Source organism: Triticum dicoccoides, chromosome 3B, assembly GCF_002162155.2.
Source record: "Triticum dicoccoides isolate Atlit2015 ecotype Zavitan chromosome 3B, WEW_v2.0, whole genome shotgun sequence".
Taxonomy (NCBI): domain Eukaryota; kingdom Viridiplantae; phylum Streptophyta; class Magnoliopsida; order Poales; family Poaceae; genus Triticum; species Triticum dicoccoides.
The window spans coordinates 153831499-153855388 of NC_041385.1; the positions used below are offsets into that span (position 1 = coordinate 153831499).

At 44.2% G+C, this 23890-nt stretch overlaps 1 protein-coding gene and 1 long non-coding RNA gene across 3 annotated transcripts; both read right to left on the reverse strand.

The window, feature by feature from the left end:
- Window positions 1–2380: 2380 nt before the first annotated feature.
- Window positions 2381–11281, reverse strand: LOC119275292 (NADPH:adrenodoxin oxidoreductase, mitochondrial-like). Of its 2 annotated transcripts, none has more exons than XM_037556112.1 (14): window positions 10851–11281; window positions 7902–8147; window positions 7362–7466; window positions 6705–6818; window positions 6539–6592; window positions 6041–6157; window positions 5483–5592; window positions 5308–5381; window positions 5123–5184; window positions 4004–4199; window positions 3844–3907; window positions 3683–3750; window positions 3452–3594; window positions 2381–2873 (listed from the first exon to the last, which is right to left on the reverse strand). In XM_037556112.1, exons 1-14 carry the CDS (start codon window positions 10851–10853, stop codon window positions 2637–2639), a joined length of 1593 nt encoding a protein of 530 aa, XP_037412009.1. In that variant the 5' UTR covers window positions 10854–11281; the 3' UTR covers window positions 2381–2636. The 2 variants fall into 2 exon arrangements, with proteins under 2 accessions (XP_037412009.1, XP_037412010.1); XM_037556113.1 differs by having other exon boundaries at window positions 5293–5381; window positions 10864–11280.
- Window positions 11282–14212: 2931 nt separating this feature from the next.
- Window positions 14213–14783, reverse strand: LOC119281020. The gene is made up of 2 exons (XR_005138247.1): window positions 14634–14783; window positions 14213–14527 (listed from the first exon to the last, which is right to left on the reverse strand). It is a non-coding gene; the product is annotated as an uncharacterized LOC119281020 (long non-coding RNA).
- Between the last annotated feature and the right edge of the window lie 9107 nt (window positions 14784–23890).

Below are 23890 nucleotides of genomic sequence, written 5' to 3' on the forward strand. Positions count from 1 at the left end.
CCCACCGTGCTCTCCCCGCCGGCGCGCGTCGAGCACAGCTTCCACCCGCGGAGGGAGCTCTACACGTGCCCTAGTGCCGGTATCTACTGCTTGGAGTGCGCCAGGAACGTGACGGACTGGAAGGGCACCAGGTGCCCGTCCTGCGGCGACGAGATGATGCTGGAGGCGCGGTACGTGCCGCCGGCGCCCAGGTTCTCATCGACGGCCGGCAAAGGCGAGGCGGGCGTGGCCGCGCCAGAGGGGTTCGTCCGTGGCGGCGCCGCGACGAGGTACATAGTGACGGATGACCTCCAGGTCCGCCCGTCGTCGGCGGGCGAGCTGGTCGCGCTGTGCCCGGCCCTCGGCCCCGCGGATGTCGGGGCGCTCCGGGAGCTCGACGTGCAGCTTGGGTTCAAGGAGGTGGGCTTAATTACTACTGTTCCATTCCATCTATTCCGTTTCCATTTTCATCTTGGAACTGAACTAGCAATGCAGCATGTAGGCCACGTGTTTGATACTTTGATCTGATGATGCAACTGCAGGGCAAAGAGATCCTCAAGGCCGTGATGATGCAGTCCAGGACCGTGCTCACCGACGTTTTCCGAGTAGCCGTACGCGACCTCGGCTCGTTTCCCGAATTCACATTCGCCGATTGGCTTCCTGCATTACAAGGTACTTCCTCTGTAAACTAATATAAGAGCGTTTAGATTATTAAAATAGTGATTTAAACGCTTTTATATTAGTTTACGGAGAGAGTATCATCTGGATGACAGTCAAATCCACTGCGCTAGCTAGCTTTATGCAGGTTTTAATAGCGGTAGTGGAGTAAGTTTTAAAGACATCTTGCATGTCTACTGCAGTTCGGTACTTAAATGAGCCTACAGAATCTACTCCAATACTGACACTACACTATCGGATTCAAATTCACATTCAAATTCTTGTTCTTTATGCAGCAGCGGAGGAAACTCTTGGGTGAGGAAGACAAGGAGAAGAAGACAGCAGAGCGGGCAGCATCATGAAACCCAGGAGATATTCTGAATTGAACTTTTCTCTGTAACAACTAAGAGTTGTTCCATGTCAGCCTCATAGGATCTGAGTGAGCCTGTGCGTGTCTGTATGTCTGGTGTGTGTTGCGTTCTGCCGTCGTAACTTGTTTCTGAATGGATGTCGGCTGTGTGGACTGAGCTGTCTACGCATTTTGTCCTCACTCGTGAGCATCCGGAACCAACTTTTTGATTGATCATTCATCCTAGAATAGAATTACCTCAAAGCCAAGCACGCTTAATTTTTGAGTTCTTTTCGAATGAGCTTCCCAAAAAAAAGGAATTTCTTATTGATATGAGTAGTCCACCACTTCTATTAAGCCAGACTCTCACAAGTACGACTTGACCTTTATTGATGACATCATCTGCCATGTCATTTGGGTTGCATGAGAGACACCATGGTCCATGGCGTTTACCCCAGCTGGGCAAACGTCAAAGAGGACACGACATGTACCATGATGTCTCACGTGCAACCCAAACGTCATAATGAATGGCGTCATTAAAAGGGGTCAGATCGTGCTAAATTTTTGACGGGGAGTCAAATCATGCTAAACTTTGGCAAAAGGGTCAAAACAATGGTTTTGCCCTCTTTTTGCAAAGCATTGCTTACCCCTCCTCCTCACGTAATGGCGGTCGCCAGCGGCCAAGGGCTGTTAGTATGCGTTCCATGCCACGTCTTACATGTCTTGTGTAGTTCGATAGCCTCCAGGATCACCATGTATCTTTTGTAGTGTTCTTGGTGGCTACATGGTGCGGAGCACTATAGGATCATCCCCGTGGCTTTAGCTCCATTATCAAGGGACACGTGCATCACATATACTCCCTCCATTCCAAAATAAATGACCCAACTTTGTACTAAAATTAGTATAAAGTTGAGTCGTCTATTTTGAAACGGAGGGAGTACTCTACAAGTCATCTTTTATGTGTCTCTACTTGGTTGTTTCATGAATGATGTACAACTTAATACTTCTGTTGTGTGGGGTCAACAATAATGCAATTCAGAATCTAGACTTATCTACACCCGGTAAACAGCAAAAAAATAGCAGAAACTTAAAAAAAAAACTGATTTTTTTGGTCATCCAAGATGTATAAATGTGTGATGTTCATGCAAAATTTCAGGCTGTTTGGACATTCAGGGAGCTCATAGCAAAAAAGAGAAATTTTGCACCAAATTTGCCTTTTTGCCACAAGCGCCTTCAATGTCCAAACTTCTCCAGAGTTCGCACCGTCACCACACACTTAAGCATCTTGCACCACTTTTTCTTTTCTATTTAAAACGATTTTACTCTTCAGACCCGGGCAGAATAGCCGCACTCGTGGGTAAGCCTATAGTTTTAGTGTTAGTGGTAGACTGAAGATGTTCATCATCAAAAGAATGCTCATGATTTAGACGAGGTGGCATCTCACGAATACAGTAGTTTCATGTGGCTTCAATGGTCGAGCCTTTTGGGATTTTAACCAGTATTGGTACGCATGATTCATTGCTAAGACACATTAGCACTTGACTTTCTTTCTGTTGTGTCAGTATTCAGATTGTCCCTCGTAGTTTGTTTCTTTGATTCAGTTTACGCATGAACCAGCAGCTCCGTCAGATGCATATGTGTGGCCCTTCAACTAACCCTCCCTTGCAGCTTCCAGGAGCTCATTCCATCTTGTGATCTTCTCCCTAGGCTTGTTCTTCAGCTCGCCGGCCGTCTTCTCTTTGGAGTCGATCTTCTCCCAGCCATCAAAGGGCACGTAGCGGGCATTCTTCTGTTCTAGAATCTCAACTAGTCCCCGCCGGCCTTGCCTTTTTGGACCAGATGGGTCCGTGAATACGCCCTTCCTGTCGTCTTCAAGGATGCTATCCACCTGTCAATCAACTAATATTTAGAACAGTTCCTCAAAGACAACTTTCATCGAGCAGCTTGCTTGGCAACACCAATATAAATCGACAAATTACGTCATACCTTGATGCTGAATAAGTTTTTTTCTGACTTGGGTGTAAAATAAAATCACATCTTTATGTTTTCAAACATTCTGGCCAAATTCCATATGATGTACTCCCTCAGTCCGCAAATACTTGTCATCAAAATGGATAAAAGGAGATGTATCTAGATGTATTTTAGTTCTAGATACATCCCTTTTTATCCATTTTGATGACAAGTATTTTCGGACGGAGGGAGTATATTACAGGGATGAAGCACGAAGCTTCAACCAAACCATAAGCCAAAAACATGCCGGTTTGTGTGCTGGGCAGAACAAGGGAGGTGTCTAATAAAGCAACTGTAAGTGTAGCTAAATTATTATTTTTACAGCACAGAAATTTGCATGCTCACAGCGACGTGCGCCTAGGAATTGTTTGGACGAAAAGCAGCCAACAAAATACCAAGATATCATAAGGGCAGTTCCACCATGGTATTATTATTATTATGATTTAAAGTACATACCGTTTCTTCGGCACAATGGAGATTTGTAGCAACAATCCCAGTTGGTCCTCTCTTCAACCATCCTACCACGTACAGTCCTGGCTCCACCGTGGCAGTCTCTGATTCACTGCACAGAACTCTGCCCCTCAAATTTGGGACAACTCCTGCAACAAATAGTGTTAAACAAACATTATTGAAAAAACTTCTTTATGGATTAGAAAGGGCAGTAAATAAAAAGGCAATACCACACACCTCTGTATTTGTCGAAGGACAAACCTTCTATTGGCAAGGATTTGTAACCTATACTCTTCAAAACAATTCTAAGAAGAAGATAGATACTTAAGATGGGCCTTAGAAACCTAGAGTTAATTGGTCACATAAAAATTCAAGAAAATATCAGCTAAAGCACTTACCCACATTTTAGTTCTTCAAACTCACCAGTTCCAACTGCCACCTGCTTTCCAGTTGCTCCATCATCTATATAACCAACAAAACTAACTGTCAAAACTTGTACCCAAAACAAATCGCCAAAACTAATATCCAAAAATAATCAAGAATACTCCCTCATCTGACCTTTTAAGAGAGTCTTTTCAAGTTCCACAGCACCAACCGTGGAACCATCTTCTGAAGGGAGAAATTTGGTAGGTTTCCTAAAAAACACAAAATGAAGCTCCTTTTGGTCATTATCGTTGTTTTCCTGATGCACGGTAGCAGCTTTCGATAGCAGCTCATACACCCGTCTTTTTATTCTACTATTCCTCATCTCCTCCTGCAATGAGATAACAGATTTCTTTTATCACAAGCGAGAAGACCACATCAGAGAAGGTGGAGGGAACATTCAGAAAGTCAATTTAGCAGCATGTTTGCAAATACCATAGTGACGGACATGTACGAGTAACAAGTTTTACAGCACTGTGATTTAAACATTAGCAAAGGTTGTTTTGTAACTGTTGCAACCAAGAGCTGTAAACATTTATCGGATTAAACATTTATTGGCCAGTGTCAATCTCAGCACATAACCAAAATGGACAGAATGCTGCTAAATGCTAATTGTCAACTGAATCCCAACAGTTTTGAGTGCTGCACTTTCTCCAGAGCAGTAAATACACCAACCTTTTTTTATGGGTTCAGTAACACATTCTAGCTAAATAGCTGATCTTATGTATACACAAAACACTTCCAATATTTCTTCACTAAAATTAGTTTCCTGATGTTCTAGTGCTCACAGAAAATAAAATGGAAGTGCAGGATTTTTAATGATAAATGGCCATTGCTCACTATCCTTCATCTCTCTGCCCCTCCCCATCCTAGATGTTGCCTAACAGCCCACACGCACCATGCAATTTCCCTATTGTACCGTCCCCTACGCAGTGGTTTCTCTACCAACATGCTTTGTGCTAAAAGAACTAGGTGCCTCGGTTCCAATAACAAAGTTTTCCCATATTACAAGCAACATTTTAGCCAACATGATCATGTGCAAGAATAAGAAGCAGATTTGAGCAGAATCAGCTCAAGCCAGCCAAAAACTGGCTCTAGCTGCCACCGGTAAAGAGCAACACATTCGGATCCCTAAATTTGTCGAGTTTCAGAAACTAGCCTAGTCATAATTCATGGGGCAAGAAAGCAATAGATGGTGACCCGGTCAGTCACAAAACACAATGTGCAATGCCTGCCATACTTTACTGCACAAACCTTATCCGCAGGCGATGTCGCAAGATCAGCCTCCTTGATGCAAATATTCACATTTTTCAAACCTACATGATGTCAGTTTAAGAATAAGAATGTAGCATGATGTCAGTCTAATACAAAATGACACTCATATTGATGTGTGTGTTCAAGAAAAAAAAAGTATTAAGTCTTACACATTTTGTAATTACCCAAAATTTCACGTAATTCCTTTGCTGTGCAAGCTGCCTGTACTGGGCCTCGTCGCCCAACCAAGTAAACCTTCCTTTACATAAACCGCCAAATGCAACACAAGTATTTTATTATCATTCTAACATAAAGAAGAGCTGAAAACAATTGAAAGTCTTCTACCAAAATCAGGGATACCTTATTGTGCTGCTATGGAGAGCATCCAAAGCATAACCAGCAATATCTGTGGAAGCCAACTCGGTTGTACAGCGAAGAAGAATACGGGCGACATCAAGCGCAACATTTCCCTTGATTATAATTAATAGCATGACAAAAAACACACATTACATTGGGCATATGATGGAACACTCATGTCCATGTTCCCACAGAAGGACATCTCTTTCCAAAAATCTTGTGAAAACAAAAATAAAGCACAATACTCACCCCAGAAGAAGGGTAATAAACACACTAAATTACGAACTTCCTATAACAGCAACAGAGTTATGACAATTCAAACAAGATTGCTCTACCGAAGGAGCTTGAATTGCTTTTACCATTTTACATAGTGACATAGTACTTCAAGATTAAATGAAATAATATGGATCTCTTGATTTAGAATGAAATTATGGACCGGATGTAGTTCAAGTTAAGAAAAACTGAGGAGTGTGTAACTAAGTTATTGTTGTCAACGCCATAATGTTGATACACTGTTTGAAATTCAAATGGTGATTCCGTTACAAGACCAAAATCATATACCTGTCCAAGGACCACAGCAGAATCTGTGTTTGTCAAGTCAGGTGGCAAGTTGCACATGTCTGGGTGCCCATTATACCACCATACAAACTCTCGAGCAGAATGTATTCCTCTGAGGTCCTATATATATAAAGAAGATATCAAGAATAAACCAACCCACAGACACGACAAAGAAAAAAAAAGCATGCTTACACACTATATGCTACGCCTATAGCACGTAATAGCATGTTCCAGTTGAGTTTGTATTTCCAGTGATACTATTTCATGTGCAATTATTGATAGATGATTAAGCAAACTTTGGTGGTTTCTTTATTTTGGTAATAATATCAATACAAGTACCATATGCACTCTACTCTCATGTGGTATACATGATAAATCACTGACGAGGCTAAACAAACAAAGTACCATTAATGACCAATAAAAGAAAGACTAAATCTAAAATGATGTTTGTGCCCATCAAAATCTGTGGCATAAAGATAGGAAGTCAAAAATATGTTATACCTCCCCAGGAATACCAAATGATCTATCACTTTCTGCACCATAAGCAAGAACAACCTGTTAATCAGTAATGCTAAGTCAGCATTATCCATAACGAACTTCATAGAGATATAGCAACAGAGAAAATAGCTACTTGGCAAAAAGGATAGACCAATGGGCATCTACTTACAACATCGTATGTCTTTCGAAGCTCTGATAGAGATACATCACTTCCAAGTGTTACATTCCCAAAAAAAGAGCAGCGGGGATTCGCAGCTACACGAGAAAATTGGTTTACCACAATCTGTTGAAAGAACATGGAAAAATTAATCTTCTAAGGGATTTATTTAGTGCTATAGTATGCCAACTGAGAAGGCAGGTAAAATCACGAGGCGATAAAGCAACTTGTACAGATATTGGTTGAACCAATGAATTACTTCTTCAATATGATGCAAGGAAGTAAACCACCTGTCCAACTCTAAAGAAAACATGTTTCTTAATTTCATGCAGTTACGGTAGTAGCTACTGTAGATTAAAATTTATTGCATTTTAGTTTCACAATAAGACCACGCGTGTCCATCTACCGCGGAGCTTACACTCAACATTCAGGAGGAGGCACAGCTTTGGGTCAAGGCTGGAGCCACAGGACTTAACAACATTCTCGATGTAGCCTAGTTTCTGTATTGGGGCTGAGCAACCCCCTAGCCCTATGCTCCCTGCTGCTCCCGGCTACGCCCTCTTGTGCATGTAGCTTGGGAGTCACAGCTACTATTTTTTCTTCCCTCTCTATCAATGGAACTATACGCTTGCGTACTCACAAAAAAAGAGAACAGAATGGAATGCTCACCTTTGTTTCTGGATGATCTGGAGCCACTCCAGAACGAAGTAAGCCAAACGGTGTCGGCAACCTGTCAATAATATCGACTTGCACTCCTTCATGACCCTTTAGCATCTGTTTAATCAACAAAAGACCGAATGAACACCAAACAAGTACGCAGAAAGAATTAAAGTAACTCCTGAAACAAAAACCCTTCGAAAGATCTTTAGCCTGAATATGTTCTTTTCCTTCTCCTGTTGCAACATATGCAAGAGAAAACTCCATATGCGTTGCTGTAAAAACATGGTTTCGTGTTTAAGGTTTTGTTGCAACAGCAGGTTCCAGCTTTCAGACCACATCTCATTTTACAAGAACTATTAAGCTACACGGTTCCACGGCTAATACTGCTCCTTAGCATTTAGATTTTCATATAACTGAATTCAGGGAAATTTTGCAACTATAGCACAGAAGAAAGCACTGAAAACTATCACAATGAAGAAAAGGACACGGGATAAGCAAAGAAACCAACCCCCAAAGAGAGGCAAAAATAAGGAAACCAAATGGCCGCACCTTTTCGGCCGTGTAGAACCCGGCGGGGCCACTGCCGACGACACACACGTGGAGCGGGTCGCGCGAAGAACCAGCGGTCACGGTGGCAGAGGCGGAGTAGCGCATCGGCCGCATGAACAACATAAGCCTCCTCGTGTGGGGGAGAAGAAGCCCGCGACCCATCTCTGAGCACCCACGTGGTTGGCGAGGCACCCGTAGAGATGGGAACAGCCGCTGCTCGCAAGTGGCCGATGCAGGGATGGTGGCCTGCATAAATGTTGGAAATGCTCATATACGTGAACTCATTGTCTGATTCTCCTCCAATTTTGGTTGCGCTCGTGAAGGTATGAAGCAATGCAATTCATTTTCATGGAAATTATGTTCGACATTACTAATAGTACTGGCAATCAGTTTATGTGATGCGCAAGAACACATTTACAACAAGCTACCAAGTATCAACCATCCATAGCAGAAAGTCTCTATTTGACGAACAAATTTATCCGCATATGCAACCATGGCTCCATCCAGCATACAAGCACGCAAAAATATGACTAGGTACAACAGCCAACAAGCATCAAGCCACCAATACTTCAATAGCAAATTAACAAGCAGCAACTCCAATCGGGACAGTGAACCGCAACAACATAGAGCATATACACTAATCTCTAATTCTCTACAGCATCACATGATCAACTGACAGCAGAGAAAGCATCGTAAAACGGAGTACGGGAAAGAATCGGGACAGTGACACATAGAAAGTCGCGGGAGGCGACGGGGAACCTTGGAGTCCTGACTCAAGCGCACAGCGGCCGAGCGGCGGCGTCCACTGGAGAGCCTTGTACTCGAGCGGCCTCCCTGGATAGCTTGGAGACGAGCGCCGCCGGCCCCTGAGAGCCTGGATATTTACTGACCAAGATAGTGCTATGGGGAAGGCAGTAGGGCATGTTTTTTCAGAATCAATACATGGGCTGTGCACTTTCCACATTATGCAAAATGCTATCAAGCACCTACCCAGCAAAGAGAATAGTGAAGACAACGAAGACGATGTGGATGAGGGAGATAATGAGGAAAATGAATCATCTCTTCTCAAAGATTTCAGTGCTTGTATGTTTGAATATGAAGACCGAGAAACATTTGAAGATGCTTTTAATGTTATGAGAAGCAAGGTGAAAAAGCAAACTTGGATGGATAGTATTTATAAGGTAAAGGAGAAGTGGGCAGAATGTTTTATGAGAGATGCTTTCACTTTGGGAATGCGAAGCACACAACTAAGTGAAAGTTTGAACAATGACCTCAAGAATCATCTCAAGTCAGATTTAGATATCAACCGCTTTTTTCATCATTTTGAAAGAGCCGTGAAAGTGAAAAGAGACACTGAGATAAATTCAGAGTACGAGTCTAGGAAGAGTCTACCTAGAATCAAAATCCCCACACCAATGTTGCAACAAGTCAGTAGTCTTTATACTCCTGCTATATTTGAAGCTTTTCAAACCGAATATGGGAGGTCAATGGCAGCAAGTGCTCACATACTACCTGGAGACAATGAATACATGGTTAAGATTGGAAGGCTTGTTGATGGGCAATATGCAACATTTGAGGAAGAATACAAAGTTGTTGGAGACAATCACCAACAAACGGCTTCATGTAGTTGTGGGCAGTTTGAGAGAGTAGGAATTTTGTGTGCTCATGCTTTGAAAGTTCTTGATTTAATGAATATCAAGTTGTTGCCGGCACACTACATTTTGAAGCGATGGACAAGAGAAGCACGGTCAGGATCCATCAAAGATTGTTGTGGACGGACTGTAGTTGAAAATCCAAAGTTGGATGCCATCACCCGATACAATTTTCTTATACACACGTGTTGTGAGTTGGCAACTCTAGCAGCCAACTCTGAAGAATGTTGTATTGTCATCGAGAATGCACTTATTAGTGCTACTAAGCAAGTGAAGGAACTATTGGGTGCACGCACAACTAATGTTGAAGACAGATGCCATGTCCAGGTGGCTCAATCATCAAATGAATCGTTGAGTGGTACACAAGTGACTCAAACATCAAATGAATTGTTGAGTGCTGCACGTCTGAAGAAAAAAGAGGTTGAGAAGAAAGGCTCTAAAAGAAAAATTAGGTTTCCTTGAGAGGCAACACAAGAGGAGGAGGAAAACACCATCTGTGACCACAGCGAGAAAAGAAAGAGAAGATTGTTCCATCAGCCAGCAGGGAGAAAAGGAGAACATACCATCACAGACTAGTTCAGTAAAGAAGGTTGTCTCAAAATAATCAGCAAAAAAGACCAAACCAATACCAAAACCGAAGGAAGCAAGCACTGCAAAATACGAGTTCATGGAAAGTTTCACCAATCTGTTGACAGCTCCTATTGTTGATGAGATAGGTGTTGACACATTCTGAATGGTGGAGCCCTGGTAGCTACTCCCTCCGTCCGGAAATACTTGTCATCAAATTGAATAAAAGGGGGTGTATCTAGATGTATTTTAGTTTTAGATACATCTCTTTTTGTCCATTTTGATGACAAGTATTTTCGGACGGAGGGAGTAGTAAGGTAGGAATTATTTTGGCTGCTACACTTTGTACTCTATGTTCTGAATGTTCCAAATGTTCCGAATGGTGGAGTCCTGGTAGCTAGTAAGGTAGGAATTATTTTGGCTGCTACACTTTGTACTCTATGTTCTGAATGTTCCAAATGTTCCAAATGGTGGAGTACTGGTAGCTAGTAAGGTAGGAATTATTTTGGTACTGTAAGGATTTACTAAGTTTTCTTATGTTGCTACCTGGTGGGTTTTATGATTCGCAATTTGTATCCTTTCATATCACCAATCACAACACAAATCAGTGCCAATTGGTTCAAAGATGCAAATTATTCAGAAGCTATCAAGCAAAAATTCAGTGGCTACTAAGCACTTCACACGCACCAAGTATTCAGAAGCTATCAAGCAATTCAGTTGATCCACGCACCATATGTACTGACCTGCGATGGAGGAAGTCAGAGGCGCAGGCGGCGCGGATGGAGGTGTCGCCGACGATTGGAGGACGCGGACGGAGGGGCGGCACGGGCCGACGGCGTGGACAGAGGTACGGCGCAGCCGGCGCGGACGGAGGTGCCGCCGACGATTGGAGGACGCGGACGGGTGGCGCAGACGGAGGGGCGGCACGGGCGGACGGCGTGGACGGAGGTACGGCGCTGGCGGCGCGAACGGAGGTGCCGCCGACGATTGGAGGACGCGGACGGGCGGCGCAGACGGAGGGCACGCGGGCGGACGGCCGGCGTGGACGGAGGTGCGGCGCTGGCGGGCGGCGCGGACGATGCTGGCGAGTTCGGCGAATCGCGGCGGCGCGAGCGATGACTGGGCGGCGCCAGCGCCCAGCGGTGGCAGAGGAGTCGGGAGAGTTTCTTTCTTTCTTTCTTTCTCTCTTTTTTTACGACGCCCGCGTCCGTTTCCTGAAGGGATGTCAAGCCCTGACATCGCTCTGTAATGTTAGAGGATCCGGCTCCAGGAACGTGCGGGAGGGGAAATCAGTTTTTTTTTTCTAGCCTTTCCTCTCAATTTTTGGCATCGGCAATGAAACCGCCCGGTTCGCTGCGAACCACCCCAGTTCACCGGTTTGGTTGCCGGTTTTCCTGGTTTGAAGGCGTGAATGGTCCCCAGTGCTTAACCAGCTGCTGAGGTCACCGGTTCTGTCTTTTCTGGTCCAACCGCCGATCCGGTCCAGTTTTTTTTTTTTTGAGAGCCAGAGTAAAAACTCAGGCAGGGTTACAATCCGAGATTACTAGGTATCTTAGTCTCTCCGGGACGTCTGCAATGATCAAGTTGTCTCCATTATGTCTGGCTTCAGCTGCAAGTTCATGAGCAAGTCGGTTGCCTTCACCCTCACAAAGGAGATTCTATGATCCGAGAAGACCGCGCGCGCTGCTTTTATATCATGAATGATTTCATATGACGGCAAACGGACAGTCACATCTGCATTGAGGGCTTCAGCTAAAGATTTGCAGTCTGTCTCCAACTCCAACGGCCCCCTGTACACATTTGCCAATGCATGCAGACCAACCAGAGCTGCCCGACCTTCGACCTCTTCTACACTGCATGCAAGAGGCAGCGATTTGCATGTGGACAGGAAAACGAGGGCACGGTGATCCCTAGCAACCGTCCCGCCTAGCATTCGCCAGTGTCTAGTATGAACGACGCATCAAAGTTGATTTTTGCTGATCCCGGTGCTGGAACCGACCACTGACTATGCTGGTCGACAGGTTTAGTCGGCAGCCCACTGACCAGTGTTCCAGTTTTCTTTCCAGACTCGGATAGTACGTTCAGGGAAGCATTTTTCCACTCATCTATGTACCTCTGCAAGAAAAGAGACAGGCCTTTGATCGATTCTTTGACATCTCCATGCACACAATTATCCCTCATATGCCAGCATCTCCATAGTAGGAGTAAGATTTTGGCGCGGATATCTGGGGTCGCCGAGTCCAGCAAAATTTGCAGCCAGTCACCGCCCGTGTACCTGAAGGCCTTTTCCGACGGCAGCCCCCATACGTCTCTAATTGTATGTCGTAGGGCTCTATCTTTTGAGCAAGGAATGACTGTATGGAATTCATCCTCCTCATTGTTTCCACAGATCACACATGTGGCGTCCGATATGATTGTCTGTTTGCACTTATTTTTCTAAGTGGCCAAAGTGTTGGTAGCAACCCTCCAACCAAAGATCCTAACTTTTGGGGGCACGTTTGCTTTCCAAATTAGGTCCCAGATGCTACGATCATCTCCACTTCCCGCCGAGTTCGACGGGTGAAGCATGGATTGTCGTTGGATAGATGCAGCCAGCTTATACGGGCTCCTCGCCGAGAAATTTCCATTATTTTCATAGTGCCATGCGATACAATTTTCCGCCATTGAGCTTGGGATAGGGATTTTGCAGATTTCATCCGCATCAAAAGAGTGAAAGATTTGTCTAACCAACTCCTCATTCCACTCTTTCATGTCTGGGCGCAAGAGCTGGTTAACCCAACGGAGCCTCGATCTTCTAATAAAAGACGCTGTCTTGAGGCCTTCCTTTCTAGGGATCCACTGATCACGTTGGATCTGTATACGCTTACCATCTCCTATGCGCCATATGATGCCTTTTTTTAGAAGCTCCAGACCGGCCTCAATACCTCTCCACACTGTGATGCATCTGCTGCAAAGACGGTGTCCAAAAATTTACCATGGGGATAGTACTTTGATTTGAGTACCCTTGCACCCAAACTATTTGGATTCTGAAGAAGCCCCCATCCCTGCTTTGCAAGTAGCGCAATGTTAAAAAGATGCATGCCCTAAATCCTAGTCCAGTTTTCTATATAAACTAATGGCTAAACCAAATAATTCCAAATTGTTGGGGCTGGATTACTCGATCCCATAAACAAAGAATTTGGTATCGTAGAAAATGACTTTCCTGTGTCCTACTTAGAATCTGACAAAGATATCCGATATTCATTATCTGTGTCTGGTTGGATTGTTGTTTCTCTTCCCATTTACCATTCCGCCAGATTTGGAACCAGATCCAGGCGAAAATTATCCGATCCGGTTTCACTATTACAAAATTGGAATCCTTCTAGGTGGTCTAGGCTAAGATGGTGTGGGAAAAGGTCCACTCTATAATGCCTCTAATACCCTTATATAGCATAACTTATGAAACTTTTTCATGTCGGTGCATAGGGCGTGCACGGTCTCAAATTTGGTCATGGTGCCATTTTCGACATGTTTAAGGCCCTTCTCCATATTCTTATAGTTCTCCCTGTTTCCAATATGTTGTATGATGATAAACCCCCTCCTGAGGCGGTCATGAACCTTTTGGTGTGTTTTGGGCTTTTGGGGTCCCATCTTAGCAGTGAAGGAAGGCATGTACATAAGCGATTAGACTTATCACTGAGCCATTCATTACGGTTGTATCGACTCGATATAATGTTTGAATGAAAATGCATTTTATTAAAAAGCTAAATATCATCTAGCCTCGCTCCGCTATTCGTCTCGGATGTTGCTAACGATAAAGGCTCGTGGCCCTTCTGGTTGCCTCGACCCGACCCAAAGCTCTCCGAACTAAGAACAACCAAAACAGGGGAACCCTAGGCCTTTTATTGGCTGCGTAGACATTTCAATCCTCGTACCTCATCTATGGGGATTTGTCATGTTGGAGCAGAGAGAATTGTGAGAGGGGAAATTGCCCACATGTCCAGGAAAATTTGTCATACATGCTTCCAGAGTTCCTACTGCGAGCCCATGAGGATTGCTACATGTGGCCGTGCCACCGCTTTAAGATTTAGGCGTGGGATCAAACACATCATAGAATGTTCCCTCACAAAACCATTTCCACGAAAACGTTTGTTTAACAGGATTCATGTTTTTGTTTCCTGTTCCTAAGAGCAGACATTGTATAAAATGTTCAACAAAGCAAAGCAAACAAAATCAACAAGGACGCCGCAGCTAATATCGCTCAAGGGCGAGGCGTTCCGCTTCTTCCCAAGGAAGTCGGTGAGAACTGTCTTCGACTGCAGTGACAACTAATATCGCTCAAGGGCTTGAGGCCTTCCGCTTCTTCCCAAGGAAGACGTCGGTGAGAACAGTCTTCGACTGCAGTGACGCCTTCAGCATCTCCAAACCCTACAAAAAATCAACACTTAAAGAATGAGCTAAGACTTGCAGTCCTAATGAAAGGGAAAAACAAAATCAACTGAACGATCAATTTGCACAAGTAGTCAGTCATTACCTCGGCGTAGCCAAGCTGCACGGTCTTCTCCTGGAGCGAGCCGATGTCCGTGATGCCAAAGGTGTTGAGGATGGTGATCCCGGAGATGGTCGACATGGGCGCGATCTTGAGGTCATCCATCACCGTGTACGTCACGATCCGCTGCACAAACCCGGCGGCCCCTGCCGCCGCAGCAGGCGACCCAGCGCCGCCGACGGAGCCAACAAGCTGCGCCTGAGTCGTCATCCTTGCGCCGCAGCTTCCACACGTCGTCCCACTTACCATGGTCACGTAGCTCCTGCAGTTGGGTACGTAGGTGCCGATGCAGCGGAAGATTTGCAGTGTGGTTTGCGGCGCCTTTGCCTCCGGAAGCTGGAGCAGCTTCCCGCTCTCGCAGCCGCCGGCGGGCCTGAGCAGGGCGTCCTTGGCGTTGTCGCGGCAGATGTAGGTGTCGTCGAGCTTGTCGACGCTGCTGTAGAGGTTGACCACGGAGCCGGCCGCGGGGCTGTCGTCGGCGATCAGCTTGGCCACCGTGCCCAGCGGCAGCGTGAGGAGGGAGAATAGGAAGTCCACGACGTCCTTCCCAGCCTCGGCGTACAGCACGCGCTGGGACTTGCTGTTCACCAGCAGCTTCATGCTTAGCTTGTCGCCGCCGGCAGCATTGGTTTTCTCGGTTGATGACATCTTTGATTTCGACCGAAAAACGGGTCCGTGATTTGCCGGGATATGCCCCTGGGCATTGCCATGTATATATACGAGGGCGATCCTTGATCTCCAAGATTACAACGATAATACAAGATATTGACAGGACAAATTTACAGATTACAACAAATAAATATGGTTATCCCTGACTACGCGGGATATAGCTAGATTGCACTGGCAAGTTGAGCGTTACAATTATGATTCCCAGTGCAGATTACAAGAAGTCCGGTTTCTCTGGGGTTTTTTAACACAGTACAAACATACACTAGTAGAAAAAAGATCTAATGTGAAGCACAATAGTCCCAGTTTGTAACAATACCGGCACTAATTTGATCATTAGTGCCGGTCCAAACGGCTAGGGGGGCGGAGATCATTAGTACCGGTTTGTGCCATGGACCGATACTAAAGTGGTTGTTACAGGCTGTGGACAAGCTGGGGGCCCACCATCATCTTTAGTATCGGTTCGTGCCACAAAACGGTATTAGAGGTTCCTAGTTGACAGCAGCTTTTTAGTCCCACCTCGCTCCGCTAACAGAGTTTTTACCACCTTAAACATGTTACTTCTCAAACTATCACAACCACTAAGTTTTCATTGAACTCTATGTGTAGAATTTGTGGCCGCAATATGAGTCTTCTCCGGTTCCTATCGAAGAGGACTCATATTGACAATTCAGATTGTACACAAAAAGATCATTGATTATCAATGTATTTTTGATGTATTTCTCTGTAGCATTAGCGCGTTTTGGCTGAAAAGCGGTACTGATCAATGTATTTTTATGTATATTTTTACATGTTTACATAGGAGTCGGTTCGAACTGGACAATCTCTTATGAAGTATCAGAGTTTCGGACGAAAACTCATCTGTTACACATGCTATTCAATATTTTAATAACTTAGTACAACTCCGGACTTTTTTTGCGTCCAGATGCAAAATTCAAATCCACGTCATCAACTTTCAACCCTTTCTGACATAATTTGCTATTTTCGATGCATTTACTGATTTGTTTTTAGAGCTAAATCACCATGAAAGTGAAAATCACTACAAAATGAACTCTGAAAAGGTTGAAACTTGGCAAGGTATCATCATTTCACCTGCATAGCATGTGCAAAAAAGTAGAGAGGGTTACGGCAAAAACTGGATGCACTTCGTGTACAAACTGGACAATCTCTTACGAAGTATCAGGGTTTCGGACGAAAACTCATCTGTTACACCGGCTATTCAATATTTTAATAACTTAGTACAACTCCGGACTTTTTTTGTGTTCATATGCACAATTCAAATCCACGTCATCAATTTTTAACCTTTTGTGACATAATTTGCTATTTTCGATGCATTTACTGATTTGTTTTCAGAGCTAAATCACCATGAAAGTGAAAATCACTACAAAATGAATTCTGAAAAGGTTGAAACTTGGCAAGCTATCGTTATTTCACCCGCATAGCATGTGCAAAAAATTACAGAGGGTTACGACAAAAACTGGATGCACTTCGTATACAAACTGGACAATCTCTTTCGAAATATCAGGGTTTCGAACGAAAACTCATCTGTTACACCGGCTATTCAATATTTTAATAACTTAGTATAACTCCGGACATCTTTTGCGTTCGAATGCACAATTCAAATCCACGTCATCAACTTTGAACCCTTTCTGACATAATTTGCTATTTTTGATGCATTTACTGATTTGTTTTCAGAGCTAAATCGCTGTGAAAGTGAAAATCACTACAAAATAAACTCTGAAAAGGTTGAAACTTGGCAAGGTATCATCATTTCACCCGCATAGCATGTGCAAAAAAGTAGAGAGAGTTACGACAAAAACGGGATGCACTTCATGTGCAAACTGGACAATCTCTTATGAAGTATCAGGGTTTCGGACGAAAACTCATCTGTTACACCGGCTATTAAATATTTTAATAACTTAGTACAAGTCCAGACATTTTTGCGTTCAGATGCACAATTCAAATCCACGTCATCAACTTTCAACCCTTTCTGACATAATTTGCTATTTTCGATGCATTTACTGATTTGTTTTCAGAGCTAAATCACCGTGAAAGTGAAAAGCTCTACAAGATAAACTCAGAAAAGGTTGAAACCTGGCAAGGTATCATCATTTCACCCGTATAGCATGTGCAAAAAAGTAGAGAGGGTTACGATAAAAATTGGATGCACTTCGTGTACAAACTGAACAATCTCTTTCGAAGTATCAGGGTTTCGGACGAAAATTCATCTGTTACACTGGCTATTCAATATTTTAATAACTTAGTACAACTCCGGACATCTTTTGCGTTCAGATGCACAATTCAAATCCACGTCATCAACTTTCAACCCTTTCTGACATAATTTGCTATTTTTGATGCATTTACTGATTTGTTTTGAGAGCTAAATCACCATGAAAGTGAAAATTACTACAAAATGAACTCTGAAAATGTTGAAACTTGGCAAGGTATCATCATTTCACCCGCATAGCATGTGCAAAAAAATATAGAGGGTTACGGCAAAAACTGGATGCACTTCATGTACAAACTGGACAATCTCTTACGAAATATCAGGGTTTCAGACGAAAACTCATCTGTTACACCGGCTATTCAATATTTTAATAACTTATTACAACTCCTGACTTTTTTTGCGTTCAGATGTACAATTCAAATCCACGTCATCAACTTTCAACCCTTTCTGACATAATTTGCTATTTTCGATGCATTTACTGATTTATTTTCAGAGCTAAATCACAGTGAAAGTGAAAATCACTCCAAAATGAATTCTGAAAATGTTGAAACTTGGCAAGGTATCATCATTTCACCCGCATAGCATGTGCAAAAAAGTAGATAGGGTTACGGCAAAAACTGGATGCACTTTGTGTACAAACTGGACAATCTCTTACGAAGTATCAGGGTTTCGGACAAAAATTCATCTGTTACTCCGACTATTCAATATTTTAATAACTTAGTACAACTCTGGACTTTTTTGCGTTTAGATGCACAATTCAAATCCACGTCATCAACTTTCAACCCTTTTTGACATAATTTGCTATTTTCGATGCATTTACTGATTTGTTTTCAGAGCTAAATCACCGTGAAAGTGAAAATCACTACAAAATGAACTCTGAAAAGGTTGAAACTTGGCAAGGTATCATCATTTCATCCGCACAACATGTGCAAAAAGTAGAGAGTGTTACGGCAAAAATTGGATGCATTTCGTGTACAAACTGGACAATCTCTTTCGAAGTATCAGGGTTTCGAACGAAAACTCATCTGTTACACCGGCTATTCAATATTTTAATAACTTAGTACAACTACGGACTTCTTTTGCGTTCAGATGCACAATTCAAGTCCACATCATCAACTTTGAACCCTTTCTGACATAATTTGCTATTTTCGATGCATTTACTGATTTGTTTTCAAAGCTAAATCATCGTGAAAGTGAAAATCACTACAAAATAACTCTAAAAGGGTTGAAACTTGGCAAGGTATCATCATTTCACCCGCATAGCATGTGCAAAAAAGTAGATAGGGTTACGGCAAAAACTGAATGCACTTCCTGTACAAACTGGACAATCTCTTTCGAAGTATCAGGGTTTCAGACGAAAACTCATCTGTTACACCGGCTATTCAATATTTTAATAACTTAGTACAACTCCGGACTTCTTTTGCGTTCAGATGCACAATTCGAATCCACATCATCAACTCTCAACCCTTTCTGACATAATTTGCTATTTTTGATGCATTTACTGATTTGTTTTCAGAGCTAAATCACCGTGAAAGTGAAAATCACTATAAAATGAACTCTGAAACGGTTGAAACTTGGCATGGTATCATCATTTCACCCGCATAGCATGTGCAAAAAAGTAGAGAGGGTTACCGTCGGTGTCAAAAACGGCGGATCTCGGGTAGGGGGGTCCGAACTGTGCGTCTAAGGCTAATGGTAACAGGAGACTGGGGACACATTTTGATACGGGGCTAACCCGATGTAGGCCGATCTTTCACGTTTGGAGTGGATCCTACGGGGAATCACGAAGAACACGCGGAAGAACTAGAGGGAAAACACGGGGAGAACGAGAGAAACACTCAACCGACAAGTAATCAATCACACGAGTGCTAGATCACCGACAACAAAGAGTAACATATGATCCACAATCAACAAAGGTAAGGATACAAAGGAACTGTTCTTCTCCGTACGGAGGTCTTGGGGGTCTTCCCTAGAAAGGGGTCTTGAATCCGCTTGGGGGATCTTCTCCGAAGAGGTCCTGAGCTCCGAGGAGAAGTAGCCAAGTGGATGAGCAAAGCTCTCACACAAAATATGAGCTAAACCTATGCTAACCCTAGAAAGGATGAGGGGACGGTCTATTTATAGTCTAGGCCCTCGAAGGGGTAAGTTGGGGGCGAAACGAGTACATGGGCCTCGGCCTGGAACGCTGCACGCAGGCAGGGCGGTAGTACCGTTCTTATGGGCGGTAGTACCGCTTGAGGTGCTTCAGCGGTAGTACCGCTTGGAGGGCGGTAGTACCGCTCTGGCGTCGTTCGATTCCTGGAGTGTGTCGGGTTCGACGGAAGTAGGACGGATGGCGAGCGGTAGTACCGCTTGGCTCGGCTCAGCGGTAGTACCGCTTGGCTTGAGCGGTAGTACCGCCCGTTCTGGACTCTGCAGCTCCTCCTCTTGCTCTTGATGTCCATCTCAAGCTGTAGCTTCTTCTAGGTTGGTTCCTTGGTACCTAAGCACGCAAAGCATCTCCGTTTGAGGTACTAGCCATGTCTCAAGTGGATCAAAGGGAAGTTCGACAAGGAGAGAGTTAACCTCGGATTGGATGGCACGTGCTCTAGCTCTTGTCATGGGTCACTTGGAGCTTGAGTAGTCGAAGTAGTATCCATGGGGATGACCGTAGGATGCTCCGCATCATCTCCCCTCCCTTGGGAAAGATCCGACCTCGGATCGAAATCCTCATCACCGTGGTACGGGGAGAGATCGGAGACGTTGAAGATGTCGCTCATGTTGTACTTGTCGCATGGGAGATCGGTCTTGTAAGCATTGTTGTTGTAGCGTGCTAGCACCTTGAAAGGTCCGTCGGCTCGAGGGAGAAGCTTGGACTTGTGTTCGTTGGGGAAGCGGTCCTTGCGAAGGTGTAGCCACACAAGATCTCCAATGTTGAATATCATGGGATGCTTGTTGACGTTGAGCTTGGTCGCGAGGCGTTGTACTTGGCGCTCGATGGTGTGCCTTGTATCTTCATGCATCTTCTTGATGTAGCTTGCACGGGCACTTGCATCGAGGTTGGTGCGCTCTTGTAGAGGAAGAGGTAGAATGTCCAATGGGGACAACGGGTTGAAACCGTAGACGACTTCGAAGGGGGACTTGCCGGTCGTCGAATGTCTTGCATGGTTGTAGGCGTACTCGGCGATGGGTAGACATGCCTCCCACTCCTTGATGTTCTTCTTGATCAACACGCGAAGTAGAGCGGAGAGTGTACGGTTCGTCACCTCCGTTTGGCCGTCGGTTTGAGGATGGTATGCCGAAGAGAACAATAGCTTGATTCCGAGCTTGGCGCATAGGGTCTTCCAAAAGTAACTCAAGAACTTGACGTCGCGGTCGGAGATGATTGTCTTCGGGACTCCATGGAGACGCAAGATTTCCCTACAAAAGAGATTTGCAACGTGTGAAGCATCGTCTATCTTGTTGCAAGGAATGAAATGTGCCATCTTAGAAAATCGGTCCACAACAACAAACACGGAATCCTTGCCGTTTTGAGTTCTAGGCAAACCAAGTATAAAATCCATGCTAATGTCTTCCCAAGGTTGATAAGGAATAGGAAGTGGCATGTAAAGACCATGGGATTGAGCTTTAGACTTAGCTTTGCGACATGTAGAGCAACGGTTGGTGAAGCGTGAGACGTCACAGAGCATCTTGGGCCAAAAGTAGTTCTTGGAGAGCGTGGCGAATGTCTTGTCGCGTCCAAAGTGTCCCATGAGTCCGCCTCCATGAGCCTCTTGCAAAAGTAGCAAACGAGGAGAAGACTCGGGAATGCAAAGTTTGTTAGCTCTCATAAGATAATCATCCTTTATGTAGTATCATTCCCAAGACGTGCATGTCAAACACTTAGCATAAGGAGTAGCAAAAGAAGGATCATGCTCATACAAGTCTTTTATATGCTCAAAAACAATAACATTCAACTCAAGTTGAGTGACAAGCATGCAAATGCGTGAAAGTGCATCCGCAACTACATTTTCCTTGCCCTTAATGTACTTGATCACATAAGGAAAAGATTCGATAAATTCACTCCATTTGGCATGACGCTTGCTCAACTTAGTTTGACCTTTTAGATATTTAAGCGTTTCATGATCGGTGTGTATGACAAACTCATGAGGTCTAAGATAATGTTCCCAAACATGTAGCACACGAACTAAAGCATATAATTCTTTGTCATAGATGGGATAGTTAAGTTGAGCACCGGAGATTTTTTCACTAAAATATGCAATTGCTCGTTTTTCTTGCATCAAAACTCCGCCAATTCCGGTACCACTTGCATCACAATGAACCTCAAAAGTTTTGTCAAAGTTAGGCAAAGCAAGAATTGGAGCATGAGTAAGCAAAGACTTGAGCTCATCAAAAGCGGTGGATTGCAAAGATCCCCAAACAAAAGGAGCATTCTTCTTACTCAAAGCATGTAAAGGGGCATCAATAGTGCTAAATTTTTTCACAAAGCGACGATAAAAACCCGCAAGACCAAGAAAACTTCGCACTTGTTGCAAATTGGTGGGTTGAGGCCAAGTTTTAATTGCTTCAATTTTAGCTTCATCAACATGGGCACCCTTGGAAGAGACAACAAAACCCAAGAAAACCACTTTGTCAACGCCAAAAGTGCATTTTTTTCGAGTTTGCATAAAGGCTTTCCTTGCGAAGAGTTTGCAACACAGATTTAACATGATTAATATGCTCTTTCATGGTTTTGCTAAACACAAGAATATCATCAAAGTAAACCACAACGAAGACTCCAATGTGAGGTCTAAGCACATGATGCATAAGACGCACGAAAGTTCCGGGTGCTTTCGACAAACCCATAGGCATCACTAACCACTCATATAAGCCAAATTTGGTTTTGAAAGCAGTTTTCCATTCATCTCCTTCTTGAATGCGGATTTGATAATAGCCACTTTTAAGATCAATTTTTGAGAAAAAGTTGGCTCCACTAAGTTCATCAAGCATATCATCTAAGCGAGGAATGGGGTGCCTATATCGAACTGTAATGGCATTGATGGGTCTACAATCGGAACACAAGAGGAAATTTCCATCGGGTTTAGGCACAAGTATAACTGGAACGGCACAAGGGCTTAAGCTTTCACATACATGACCGTTGTCGATGAGTTGTTGTACTTGCCGTTGAATCTCCTTGGTTTCTTCGGGATTGACACGGTATGGAGCTTTGTTTGGAAGTGGCGCTCCGGAGATGAGGTCGATTCGATGCTCAATGCCTCGTAGTGGAGGTAGACCCGGAGGTAGCTCATCGGGGAAAACATCTTGGAATTCCTACAAAAGAGATTGAAACACTAAAGGTAGCTCGTGAGAGGTGTTAGTTGTTGGCTCTCCATCCTTGCACACAAGGACAAAGTGCATCACACTCGATGGGTTCTCACACACTTCTCTCATCTCACTTTTGGTGGCAAATAGGATGAGGTTTTTCTCTCTAGGCGAAGAGGCGCTCAAGTTTGGCTTGTGGCTCTCACTCACTTTTGGGTGGGTTACTTTCTCACTCTTCTCTCCATGGTGGGTGGCTTGCTTGTCGGCTATCACTTGGCTAGGAGACATAGGTCGTAGCACATACTCCTTCCCTTTCATCTTGAAGCTATAGTGATTGGTGCGCCCATTGTGGATGACACCACGGTCAAATTGCCATGGTCGACCAAGAAGGAGGTGGCAAACGGTCATTGGGACCACATCACACTCCAAAGTGTCCTCATAAGCACCAATTTTGAAGGAGACTTGGACCATATGCTCGACTCGTATAGTGCCGGAGTCACTTAGCCATTGAACTTTGTAGGGGTGTGGGTGCTTCCTCTTGACCAATTGAAGCTTTGAACATAGTTCTTCACTTGCCAAGTTGTGGCAACTACCTCCATCAATGATGACCTTGACAGACCTTCCATTGATGCCGGCTTTAGTGTGGAAGATGTGGCATCGTTGGTCTTCTTCTTGTTGATGTTGAAGTGTCAAGACTTTGGAGACAACGAAAGCGGGGCTCGAATCCTCATCACAAAAGACTTGATCATCTTCATCTTCGTTCACGCGCCGGTGCATGGCCACTTGCTCAAGAGCTTCCGTCTCCTCTTCACTCATTGAGTCATATGTGCCGTCGTCGTTGAGGATCATGGTGCGCTTGTTCGTGCATTGGAAGGACTTATGGCCTCGGCCGCCGCAAGTGAAACACTTGAAGGAGCTTGTTTTGACGGTCTCATCGGTTGGCGTAGATGATGAAGCACGCGGCTTGAAGTTGCTTGTAGTAGGAGGAAGACGACTTGAACTTGCCGAAGTTTTCTTGTAACTTGACTTGCCGTCGTTGCTTGGAGAAGGCTTGGTTGATGTAGATGTT